Source organism: Nycticebus coucang, chromosome 17 (genome assembly GCF_027406575.1).
Source record: "Nycticebus coucang isolate mNycCou1 chromosome 17, mNycCou1.pri, whole genome shotgun sequence".
In the NCBI taxonomy this organism is placed as follows: Eukaryota; Metazoa; Chordata; class Mammalia; order Primates; family Lorisidae; genus Nycticebus; species Nycticebus coucang.
The window spans coordinates 10,930,484-10,943,417 of NC_069796.1; the positions used below are offsets into that span (position 1 = coordinate 10,930,484).

The following is a 12,934-nucleotide window of genomic DNA, read 5'->3' on the forward strand; positions in this document are numbered from 1 at the left end:
TCATCATGGTAAAAACCTGCTCCAAGGATACCAGTTTTCTGTAGAGAGCCAAGCCATAATCACCAGTTACAGATAAAACGCCAGCCTAGACAAGTTAAGTGATATGTCCTGGGTCCAATGATAGATAAAAGACAACATCTAGTTTAGTACAGTTTTCTTCCTATTACACTACACTGCCTTTTTTATTTGATGCAGATACCCATCTGCTTATAACCACATGGATGTCTCTGAGGATCTTCTATCTGGCAGGGGAATGAGGTGAAGCCAGTCCATAGAGTTCTCCCTGGACGACCTCACAGATACTCACCACCATCTATACCATTTCCTTTGAGACACACTCGGGTCATGCTAATGTGCCTGTGTGGCGTGGCACACAGGTGCAGTTGGCTGTGTAGCCCACTATCAATTGATTTACTTTGTTCTGAGGCTAGCAGCTGCCTACAAAGAACATTCATTCCTCTACCTAATCCTCTGCCCTCTGAAAAGTCTGGATCTTAACATGAGGATCTCTACCTAACAGGATAGTCCCTGCCCTACTTTCATACAATTGTTGATAAGAATCACAACATAACACAGTTGTCCACATTTCTACCGATGGGGTGTCTGCAAATGTAAGCACAACGCAAATGTTGCCTCTCTGATGTTCTCTCTTTCCTGCTGAAAATGACTAAAGCTTATGGAACTCTTTTCAGTTTGCTTCTCATTGTTTCCTGTGTCCACAGATAGGAAACTTTTAAAAAAAATTTCCCTCCAAACTACCAATATGTCCAAAAGTATTTATTTCTGATTATAAAATCAACATTGGCATTATATCCATTTAGAAAGCTCTTTAAAATATATCTAGTAGTTAAAATCATTTGTTTATATTTCTATAACTCGGAGGTAAAAAATTACTAATTTGTTAATATTCCAATTTCAGTATAAACAAACTCAGTAAAAAAAGAGAGAGAGGGAGAGAGAGAGAGATGCTCCATCACTCTCACTACAGTGCTGTGGCCTCATCACAGCTCCCTGCAACCTCAAACTCCTGGACTCAGGCAATTCTCCTGCCTCAGCCCAGTCCCTGTGCCCAGCTAATTTTTCTATTTTTCTCCACAGTATCACGTTTCTCCTCCACTCTCCCGGACGTGGCTCTTATCGTTCCCCTACGATCCCGCCTGAGGGAGACTAGTTTCCGAGAGCTGGAGAACTTGGCAAAGAAACGTGACAGGAAACTGTGATCCACGGAACAGAAGTTGCACCTCCTCTACGCGCTCCGGAGGGAGCACTTTATCTATTGCACTGAGGTCGGTATCCGGACACGCGATTGGCAGCGGGCACCGGAAGCGCTCTGGAGTCGCCTTGTTCCGAGAGACGCGCGGAAGGGGCTGAGCGCATGGTTTCCTTTAGAGCGCCCTGAAAGAGGACCTGGGACAGCGAAGGAGATGGAACCGGGCCCTGAAAGCCGCACGTCCAGTGCGCTGTTTGCTGGGTTCCGAGCCTTGGGGCTTTTCAGCAATGACATTCCACACGTGGTGCGGTACAGCGCGCTTAAGCGCCGGTTCTATGTGACGACCTGCGTGGGCAAGAGTTTCCATACATATGACGTGAGTGACTTCTTCCTTCGGCCGCTTCCCGTGAACCTCCCTCCCGGCCCCAGACTCTGTCCTGAGATCCCCTCTGTCTCCTCCCACCTGCCCTTTTTGCCCTTCTCTTCCTCTGTTTTATTTCGCTACCTCCACACATCCACGTGCCGATCTGGGGCGAATTTCAGAGACAGCCTGGCTAAGGGAAAACTACTAGAGAACGTCTCAGTTTTGTAGCAAGATATTTGTTCAATGGATAGTTATTGACTTTTCGTTGAAGATGTAAACATGATTAAGACAAGCCCCTTAGATTCTTTTTTTCCCCTTCTTACATTGTTAATGAGAAAGACAGACTTGTAAGCTATTTTATTGCTTAATTAGCAACACAATTTCTAACAAGTCGTGTTAGAAATTCAGACTAAAATACTAAGAACTGAACAGGATAAAATTATGATTTAGGAAGTCTTCATTTCTTATAGCAATCCAATTTCCCTAAACTTGCCCAAAGTATCTATTTCCTTTCTTGCTTACTGGAGATAGTCTCATACTCACTTTGTCGCCTTAGGTAGAGTGCCATGGCACCCATCATTGCTCACAGCAACCTCAAACTCCTGGGCTTAAGAGATCCACTCACCCCAGTCTTCCAAGTAGCTGGGACTGCAGGCACGCACCCCCTTGCCTGGCTAATTTTTATGTTTTTTAGTAGAGGCTGGTCTCCCAACTCCTGAGCTCAAGGGATCCTCCAGCCTTGGCCTCCCAGAGTGCTAGAATTATAGGTGTGAGCCAGTGAGCCCCGCCCCAAGGCGTCTATTTTCAACCAACAGAGTGTCACTTACTTTAAGCCTTGCAGCAGTTTCTTTGCAAGGCAGGTGTCATCTTGTAGCATCTTTTTATAAACTAGAAAAGTAAGTTAGAAAAATTAAGTTACTTGCTTGTTAGTGATGATTTTTCTCCTTTAAGACCTCATCAGTCATTGAAATAATCTTTTGTTGTTTACTTGTTTCTTTTGTCTTCTCCAAGAGAAAGTAAGCTTTGTGGGAGCAGGAGCCTGAAGGATAATAATAGCCAGTGTTAAAAGTCTTTTTTTTTTTTTCTGGAAAACATGCTGTACAGTTGTCTTCCATAAAGGATCATCATTGAGTGTATTATTAGCAAGAAGAGCTGGGAATTGAGAACCAGTTGAGTTGATGGAAAAGGAAAGTGAGAGTAGGGCGGAGGTGAGGAGCAACTGGGTTTCTGAAAGCCAAGGCTGGTAGTAGAGAAAGGGTGGATTAGAATGAATACCGTTAATCCTGTGGGAGTATTTATTGTTACCTTTCTCTGCATTTGTCCTTTGCTGACTTTTGCTGGTTAGTATTTCCTTTAAAATGTTAACTTTTCTAAGTTTCTTACTTAGTTCTTAAAATCTCTGATAAAGTGTTTTTCTGACACAGTTTTATACACACTCATTTCTACCCATGTGCTACTTTCAAAAAAAATCCTGTGGTTAGAGTAACACAATTTAACACTTTATTGATCTGTGCGTTGAAAGGGTTTTTAAGGTCCCCTCTAGTTTTAACCAATGGTGATGCTTTTTTTAAAAATTAATCATATCATGGCATGTAAATGCTTATTACCCCAGATCAGGCAATGCACTGGGCTATGGTCTCTGAAACTTAAAATAACTTTGGAGTAAAGAAAAAGGACTAATGAGTCCATGTGACTAACTGAGTTTACAAGTACTTTATCCCGCTGCTGTGGCTTTATTTATTGTTCCACTCAGACTTCCAACAAATTACCTTTCTGTACAGGGGGAACTAGACAAGCTGTTAATAGTCAATGGTGGTAGAAACTGCTTGATGTTTACTATATGACTTGCCATTCTGTTTTATACAGACTTCCTCATTGAATCCTCATAACTATTACATAAAGTGGGTAAAGTAATAGAATGTTTTAGTCCCTATTTTACATACGAGGAATTTGAACCATGGGAAGGTTAAATAACTTTGAGTTACTCAGAGACAGCAAAATATAACAGGGAAAAGCTAAGGAAGCGAAGGGCAAAAAGGGAATCCCTTGATAGATGGAAAGATAGGGGGAATTCTTAGGACAGAGCTGGATTAGTAACCATAGATCAGGGTCAGTAAATTGCAGTCTGCAAGCCAGTCTAGCCCTTGGTTTATTTTTGTATGACCCAGGAGTTATGAGTGGTTTTGACATTTTTTAATAGTTGGGGAAAAAAATCAAAAAATATTTCATGACATATGAAAATTATGTGAAAATCAAATTAAAGTCTCCATAGATAAAACTTTATTGGAGTACGGCCATGCATGTTTGTTTATATATTGTATGTACCTATTTCCATGCTACAGTGCTTGAGTAGTTGTAAAGACACCACATGGTTTTCAAATCCTAAAATATTTATTGTTTGATCCATACTGAAAATGCTTGCCTGCCCCTTCCATCGTTACTCCTGGTAAAATAGTACAAAACTATAAGTTTTCCTAAAGAAAGTTAGGATCTAGGAAGGACAGCATAGTACATTTATTCATTAGGCTATATCTTAATCTTGAAGTATTAGGTTATTATAATTGTTTTTGTTACTGACAATTTAACCATTTTTTTTTTCTTTTTTTAAGCAGGTTCAGAAACTTAGACTGGTTGCAGTAAGTAAGTGTGAACTTTATTCTGAATTTATGCACTTTTTAATTTTTTTGTAAATTTGGGATTTACAGAATACTTAAGGAATCCAGTGTATATGTCTCAGTAACTTACATATCAAAAAAAAAGAGAGAGAGAGAGAAATCTAGGGTGGAATCATATTATGCTTTCAGTGTCATGTTTCTTTTTTTTTTTTGAGACAGAGTCCACTTGTCACCCTCGGTAGAGTGCTATAGTATCACAGCTCACAGCAACCTCCTGCTCTTGGGCTTAGGTGATTCTCTTGCCTCAGCCTCCTGAGTAGCTGGGAGTACAGGTGCCCACCACAACACCGGCTATTTTTTTGTTGCAGTTTGGCTGGGACCGGGTTTGAACCCACCACCCTTGGTATATGGGGCTGACGCCCTACTCACTGAGCCACAGGCACCGCCCTGTGTCATGTTTCTTTTGTCTTTTTTGAAAAAGTTCTTCCTACTTTCTTTGAGTTTTATGACTTTAACAGTTTTGAAGAACACAGGCTACTTTAGAATGTCTTTCAGTTTGAGGCTTTTTTTGACATTTTAGGATTAGATTCAGATTATACACTTTGGCAGGAATCACAGTAAATTACATCAGGAGACATATGCTATTGGTTAGCCTTATTCCTGGCAGTGACAGTTGATCATTTGGTTAAGGTGGGATCTTTCAGGAGGCTCCATTCTAAAGTTACTATTTTGTTCTTTGTGATTAATAAGTGTCTTGTGGTAATGTGCACTGAAACTATATAAATAGCCTAGTATCGTTAAACGTTTTTACCACCTGCTTTTAGTACTTACTGATACTTTCCTGAATCAGTTATTGATGCCATGGTTGCCAAGTCTAGGCTTATTATCCCTAATCTGAAAATTTGAAATCTGAAATGCTTCAAAATCTGAAACTGTTAGAGAACCAACATGATACTCAAAAGAATTGCTTATGGAACATTTTGAATTTTGGATTTTTGGATTAGAGATGTTGAGCTGGTTATGTGATTTTTTTTTTTTTTTTTTTTTTTTTTTCCAAAATCTGAAATACTTCTGATTCCAAGCCTTTTGGCTAAGGGATACTCAACCTGTAGTAATACTCTTTTTCCATCTTTCCTTCTACTATAAGGAAATGTTTTTTCTTTTCACACATTTTGGTATTTTTTTCCATGGGAAGGTTTATTTTTAAAAAACTGTTATTAGAATAAAGGGCATCTCTGGGCTGAGAGGTTCTTTTCTCACCATCAAATATGATCCTTGTGAGAGAAACAGAGGACACCTGTTAGGAATCTAGGGTTTGTAACTAGTAAGCATAACTTCAAAAAGAGTAGAAGGCAGAAGAAAGACACTGCAACCATAGTTGATTACAAAAGTAAATGATAACCCTTTAAAATAGTATTATGGAAACAACCCCACTGCAGTGTATGCAGCAGGAAAAATACCTAAGACGCTCCTGTCTATTAAAACTTATGGCCCCAAAAGAGGAAATAAAAAGAAAGAGATGAGAGTGGTAGTAAAAGAGGAATCAGGAAATCTTGTCATATGAAACAAAACTAGGCTGATAACCCTGTTTGCCTTGGAGAAGACTGAATGGAAACCAGGTTTTCTTTAAATATTTTAAGGTTGGGCGTATTATCAATATATGTAGAGTTTTGTTTGTTTGTTTTATTGATCCAAAGGATAGAATTAGAGATCTAGGTTTTGATTTACTTTTAAAATGTTCCTGGAGTTAGTGAAGTTGGTATTCCTGAAGGTGTTCTCATAAAGACTGGCTGACCATCTGCCAGGGTTTTGTGTATTAAATGATAATTTTTTTTTTTTTTTTCAAATAAGCTCAGAAAGTTTCTTTTCATTACTTTGGATTTTATTTGTATGTCTACAGATCCTAGACATTTATTTTCTTAGGAAAAGTCAAGGTGATTACATATTCTTAGTTTGACAGTTATTATTAGATACCTAAAATAATGTTAAAATTTTATACTGCTTATCAACTTTTATTTAAATAGATATATATTTTAAAATTGTAGCCATGAAAAATGTGTGTATTTGAGGTTTATCTTTGTTTAAAATCTAAAAAACCCTCCTTTTATGTTTTCTCCTAGGTAATTCTGTTCCACAGGATATCTGCTGTATGGCTGCTGACAGCAGGCTGGTCTTTGCTGCTTACGGGACTGTTTTCTCTGCATTTGCCCGTAATAAAGAGGTTGGTATCACTGAACTATTTTTTTTTTTAACTTGTTTGTCTTGTGCAGTTGGTAGTTGCTCGTCATGGTAGTGGAGGGAACTTGATTTTGACATTCTTTATCTGGGGCATTGGAAATTTACAGTGTTCTTTTTCTAGTGTGTATCTAGTTTTCTGGAAGAGAAGTTCTAGTGGAAGAGATACTTTTAGCATTCAGCTGAAAAACTGCAGTTAAAACGGATGTTTTATTTCAGTTTTCTTTATCAGAAATGAGTGTTAGAATTACTTGAGCAGCAGCTTCAAAATTTTAATGCACAGTCAGGTCTAATCTTGGGAGTTTTCTCTTTTGTGTATTTGGTGAGGTAGGACTTAGTTACTTATGTTTTGAAAATTCTGTCCTGGGAAATTCATATTTGCATCACTGCTTTATATGGGTTGGCTTTTTCATTGTGTACAACTCAGCCCGTAACTTTTTTTCTAAAAACCAGGTATTTGTTCCCTATGTGGAGTCTGTGTTTTTTTCACTGCTGAGGAGAGATCTTTTTTGCTGTGTATTTACCAGTTCTTTTCTTTCTTTTTTTTTTTTTTGAGACAAGAATCTTATTTTTGTCGCCCTCGGTAGAGTGCCATGGCATTATAGCTCACAGCAACCTCAAACTCTTGGGCTTAAGCGATTCTCCTGCCTCAGCCTCCCAAGTAGCTGGGACTACAGGTGCCTACCACAACACCTGACTATTTTTAGAGACGGGGTCTTGCTCTTGCTCAGGTTGGTGTCAAACCCCAAAGCTCAGGCAGTCCACCTGCCTCGGCCTCCCAGAGTGCTGGGATTATAGGTGTGAGCTACCATACTCGTCCATTTATGTTTGTCTTGAAACAACTAACTTCAGAGATGACCTGTGCTAATGGTCTAGAATGAGTGAGAATGTTGATGCTTAGATAGCCAAATGGCATATCGTTGTACTTGTCAGGGACTCAGCATGAGGTTTCTTTCCATAGTCCTCCATCATCACTGCCTATGGCAGGAAAGTAAGTTGCCTGGAAGTTGTTTGGATTTTTAGAGAGTCAAGGAAAATGTTGTCTGTTTTTTGTATTGTCCTTTGTAGTTTTCCCTGGGAGGTATATGTGGTTCAGATGCAGAGTCTTTGTAAAGGAACTATTTGCATAGGTTTGGTAAGGGTGAAGTAAATAGAGGTGGGAGGCATCACAGGTTATCAAACTGTGAGAAGTTGTTATTTCTGTAGGGCCATAGGACCAAGAAAGATAAATTATATTAGCCTGATAAGAACCAAAACTCTGGAGATAGGAGTGTAGTTTTGGAGGGGATCAGCTACTGTAAGGGCATAGTTCACTGTCAAAGCAGAAAGAGGTACCCTACATCGCCCTTTCCATCTCATCTGAAAGCCAGTTGGCTGTGGAATCTGTAGAGATCAGCCCCACCATCTCTCCAGGGGGCATGTAGTGGAAGTGGATGAAGGACCTAGGTGTGTGTGCATGCCTCCTCTACTTTAGTAGGAAGACTGAGCCTCAGAAGTCTCGTTTGTGTTTTCTTAGTGCATTGTTTACTTACTGTTCAGCTGGCACCTGCACTAGGTGAACATGCCTGGTTCCTTGCTATTTATGTGTTCATCTAACCTTGGGTAGTCAAAAATTGGGCTATATTTCTTAACACAAGCATCTCCAGGATTAGCATGCTTTTTAGGCAACATGAATAATAATAATTATTATTATTATGACTTAGTAATAACTTGTTATGACTTAGTAATAACTTGAACTTCTTTTAAACTTTGTTGTAGATAGTACGTACCTTTAATGGTCACAAGGCAGAAATTCATCTTTTACAGCCCTTTGGAGATCATATTATCTCTGTTGATGTTGACAGCATTCTTATTATTTGGCACGTATATTCAGAAGGTAAGAATTAACTAACTTATTTGCTTTATCTTGGGATAGTATGTATGTAGTTAAAAGTCTATGGAAACAGGTTTTACATGTGAACAGTAAAAAAAAAAAAAAAAGCCAGAGGTTTTATGTGTGAACAGTAAAAAAAGAAAATCGACATGTATAAGTAACATACATAAGTATAATTCTGGGTAAGAAAGGTAAACAATTTTAGCTAGTTAACTACTTATAACCTTTTCAACGCGCTTATCTCAATGAATACATTTTCCATTGCAGTTCTCGAGTTTAATGACCTGTTACATTATTTTCTCTGTGGGGTAAATTACCTCTGAGTAATTATTGGTTTCTATTTTCAACTTTCAGTAAAAGAGGTTATATTAGTGAACTTGAAGATCCTATAATATGAAGGAAAATATACGTCTTTTTCCTAAGGAGATGTGTCCTTAACTGTGATATTCTTTTTCCTTTTATTTTCTTTTTTTGAGATAGAGTCTCACCGGATTTCTCTGGGTAGAGTGCCATGGCATCATAGATCACAGCAAACTCAGCTCTTAGACTCAAGCTGTCCTCTTGCCTTAGTCTTCTGAGTAGCTGGGACTATCGGCACCTGCCTCAATGTCCAGATATTTTTAGAGATGGGGGTCTCACTCTAGCTCCTTGAACACCTGAGCTCAGACCATCCACCAGCCTTGGCTTCCCAGAGTGCTAGATTCACAGGCACGAGCCACTGTACCCATTTTCTTTCTCTCTTTTTTTTTTTTTTTTGACACAGAGTTTCATTCTGTGGCATCAGGCTAGTGTGTCATGGTGTCAGCATAGCTCACAGCTCATTTGTGTTTTTTTCCTCGAACTCCTGGGCTCAAGGGATCCTCCTACCTTAGTCTCCCAAGTAGCTGGGACTACAGGCACCTGTCACAATGCCCAGCTAATTTTTTTTTTTTTGAGACAGAGTCCCACCATGTTGCCCTCAGTGGAGTGCTATGTTGTCAAAGCTCACAGCAACCTCAGACTCTTGGGTTTAAGCGATTCTCTCTTGCCTCAGTCCCAAGTGGGGACTACAGGCACCCGCCACAATGCCCAGCTATTTGTTTTGTTGTTGTAGCCATTGTTTAGCTGGCTGGGCTGGATTCAAACCCACCAGCCTCTGTGTACGTGGCTAGTGCCATAACCACTGTGCTATGAGCGCCGAGCCTCCCAGCTGATATTTTTATTTTTATTAGAGATAGGGTCTCACTCTTGCTCAGGCTGATCTCAACCTCCTGAGCTCAAGGGAATCCTCCTGCTTTCTCCTCCCTGGGTGCTAGGATTATCAGTGTGAGCCCCCACACCTGGCCTTAACTGTGATATTTTTACACAGAACTGTGTTTATGCGACTATGTATATTCAAATATAACATCCCAGAGTATACCCAGCTTTCCTCAGTGAAAGACTGGGTGTACTATGAATTAAATCTTTTTAAGTTCTTTATTCTTTTTATATTATTAGCTTATATTACCTCTTGATTATCTTATTGTTCAATGCAATGTGACTATTTTTAGTAAACATCCTAAAGATTGCCTTCCTGGGAGTTACTCCAAGTTCTGGTTCAAATTAAAAACACTTTTTCTTTTTTGCCTTTGCTCAAGATGAGAGAATAAAATTTCAGAAGTACTCCCTGTGCAGATGGATGTTAAAAGGCCTTTAAAAGGATATAGGGTCTGGTTCTTTCAGTCACCTCGCTCTTTCTTGAGAGGCCCAGCTTTTTTGTGGCCATTGTAGCAGCACATGGAACCAGTGTCTTCAGAGAACTATTTAGAATGGCTTTAAGTAAAACTGCTAATTATGGATATAGGCAGGGATCTTTTAAAATAGCATTCATAATAAAGTGTGTATAATTTTCACCTATATCTGTGCTTCCTAAACAGAGGTACACCCACCCCTGTGAGTATGCAACAATGTGCCAGATAGTATGTGAACCTAAAGATTAAATGAAGTGCACCTTCTTTGATTTATTGGAAAATTTATTGAAAATTTGTTTTCATCATGGATGAACTGTGGAATAAAAAACAAAATTCACAGCTATGATTTAATATTAATTAAAAAAAAATTCAAACACAGGAACTTTAGTCATAACCTAAGGTGTCAAAGAATGATTTTGCATGAGTGGCCACTGGCTGTGCCAGCCCCGCTCTACGGCTGTGCCTTCTCCTCCTCTTCTCACTGAGAGGTCCTTCAGTTTGCCTCTTATTATTCCATTGTTTTGAGGGACCCCTTGCGTTTTCAGATGTTTTGTTCTTCGTTCTCTGGAAGAGCTCATTTTGCTGGGAACAATCACTCCTGCCTTTTGCTTGCTGGCCTTTTGACCTGTTTGTTGTTTGTTTGCTTGTTATTTAGATCATTATTTTTCTTTTTGGTCATCTAGTTTGGCAGCGAGTGAAACTTTTAATAGTATTTATATTGGAACTTATAGAAAATATTTGACAGTCTGAATTACATTTACAAATTGTGTCTCACTTTTTTTCTCAAGGGATGTTTATAGATTAGCATACATATGATATGTAAGTCTTTGATTTATCCTGGCATGTAAATCTTTGATATGGTAAACAAACTTCAAGTGATAAATGGGTATGTGAAACATTTTAAACTATTTTTTAAAAAATAATTTGTAACTTTTACTTTTGTAGAAGAATACCTACAGTTAACTTTTGATAAATCAATATTTAAAATTTCTGCCATTTTGCATCCGAGTACCTACTTGAATAAAATACTTCTGGGCAGTGAACAAGGAAGCCTGCAGTTGTGGAATGTAAAATCCAAGTAAGCACTTTATTTCTCAAATAATGTAGTTCTCACCTTATCTTTATCTAATACCTCCTAATGTACACTTAAGTCTCTCAGTTCTCCCTGGCCTTACATATTTATTTATTTATTTGGAAGATTATCTATAAATAATACAATTGGCTCTCCTTATCTACACGTTCCATATCTGAGGATTCAACCAACCTCACATCAAAAATATTTGAGAAAAATAAATAAATAAAACCAATACAATAATGAAAATTTTAAAGCAGTGTAACTATAGAACAGTTGCATTGTATTATATGTTTATAAGAAATCAATCTGGAGATGATTTAAAGTATATGAAAAGATGTGAGTAGGATATATGCAAATATTACACCAACTTACATAAGAGATTTGAGCATCTATGGATTTGGGGTTTTGTGCAGGGGGGGTGGGTGGAGTGAGGATATATTGGAACCAAACCCCTGCAGATACTGAGGGATGTTTATGTGTTTATTTTGGGGATTGTTGCTGGAGGCATCACATATGTGGTTCTGACACATATTAGGCAGCTTCATAAATGGTCATTAAGAAGTATATGCTGATGGCATAGTAATTGTAAAGAACCCATACACCTATAGAGAAGGCACTAATAAAGTAATATAAGATCCATTAGAAAATAATAATTATGGGATCATTACTGGGCAGCTTCTAGTTTTTAATAAAACAGGTGAAAAACAATCCATTTTATTTTAGTGCTAGTATTTAGAAATGATTTTCAGGATAAAAGTGCTTCCATCGTCAACCATAGATATGATTATCAACTATAATATTGATACAGCTGGAGGGCTATATAAATGATTTTGCATATTTCGACCTGTTATTTGAACATGTATTGAAAGAAAATGATAGCAGCTCGGATTTCTTTGTGTAGCATTTAAAAAACCAAACAAAAATAATTGACTATTCAAATAGTCCTTTCGAAAGGACTTATAAATTCAAAAGGGAAAATGAGTTATTAAATATTTACTGTTTAAATCAGTGTTTCAGTTCAGTTTAACAAATACCACGGACTACTTACTCTGTCCTTGGCTCTGGGATAATGATTAAGACACTGTCAGTTCCTTTATGGTTATTTTCTTTAGTTTTTTTTTTTTTTCTTCCCTTTAGAGACAGAGTCTCACTTTGTTGCCCAGGCTAGATAGAGTGCCATGGCATCATAGGTCATAGCAACTTCAAACTCTTGGGCATCATAGGTCATAGCAACTTCAAACTCAAATAATCCTTCTGCCTTATCCTCTGGAGTAGCTGAGACTACAGGCACTTGTCACAATGCTCAGGCTAATTTTTCTATTTTTAGTAGAGACAGGGTCTCCTTGGTCAGACTGGTCTCAATCACCTGAACTCAAGGGATTCTTCCACCTCAACCTCAGAGAGTGCTGGGATTACAGGCGTGAGCCAGTTCACTGGCCTCTTTAGGTTCTTTATGTGATGCTTACATTCTTTATTCATTGTATAATTATTGATGAAACTAATCTGTGCCCATTTACAAAACTCATGGAATTAATATTTATCGTTCATGACTCGATTCTGAAATTGAGAACAGCATCATTGTCATGTAACAGTTATATAATATGCAAGTAAAATTATAGTTCAGATATATTCTCTGTAGTGATGATGTTTCTTTTTTTTTTCTTTAGAGACACAGTGTCACTTTGTCACCCTTGGTAGAGTGCTGTGGCATCACAGCTCACACCAACCTACAGCTCTTGGGCTTAGGCAATTCTCTTGCCTCAGCCTCCTGAGTACCTGGGACTACAGGCGCCCACCACAATGCTTGGCTATTTTTTTTGTTGCAGTTTGGCCAGGGCCAGGTTCAAACCCGC

General features: G+C 38.4%; 1 protein-coding gene across 1 annotated transcript in view; it reads left to right on the plus strand.

Moving 5' to 3' along the window:
- Window positions 1-1,177: 1,177 nt before the first annotated feature.
- Window positions 1,178-12,934, plus strand: part of WDR36 (WD repeat domain 36) — a 40,157-nt gene continuing 28,400 nt past the window's right edge. The window contains exons 1-5 of the mRNA XM_053566998.1: window positions 1,178-1,586; window positions 4,187-4,214; window positions 6,310-6,410; window positions 8,183-8,300; window positions 10,952-11,084. Of these exons, the coding sequence (XP_053422973.1) occupies window positions 1,425-1,586; window positions 4,187-4,214; window positions 6,310-6,410; window positions 8,183-8,300; window positions 10,952-11,084 (542 nt within the window). The 5' untranslated portion in view covers window positions 1,178-1,424. The remainder of the gene's footprint in view (window positions 1,587-4,186; window positions 4,215-6,309; window positions 6,411-8,182; window positions 8,301-10,951; window positions 11,085-12,934) is intronic.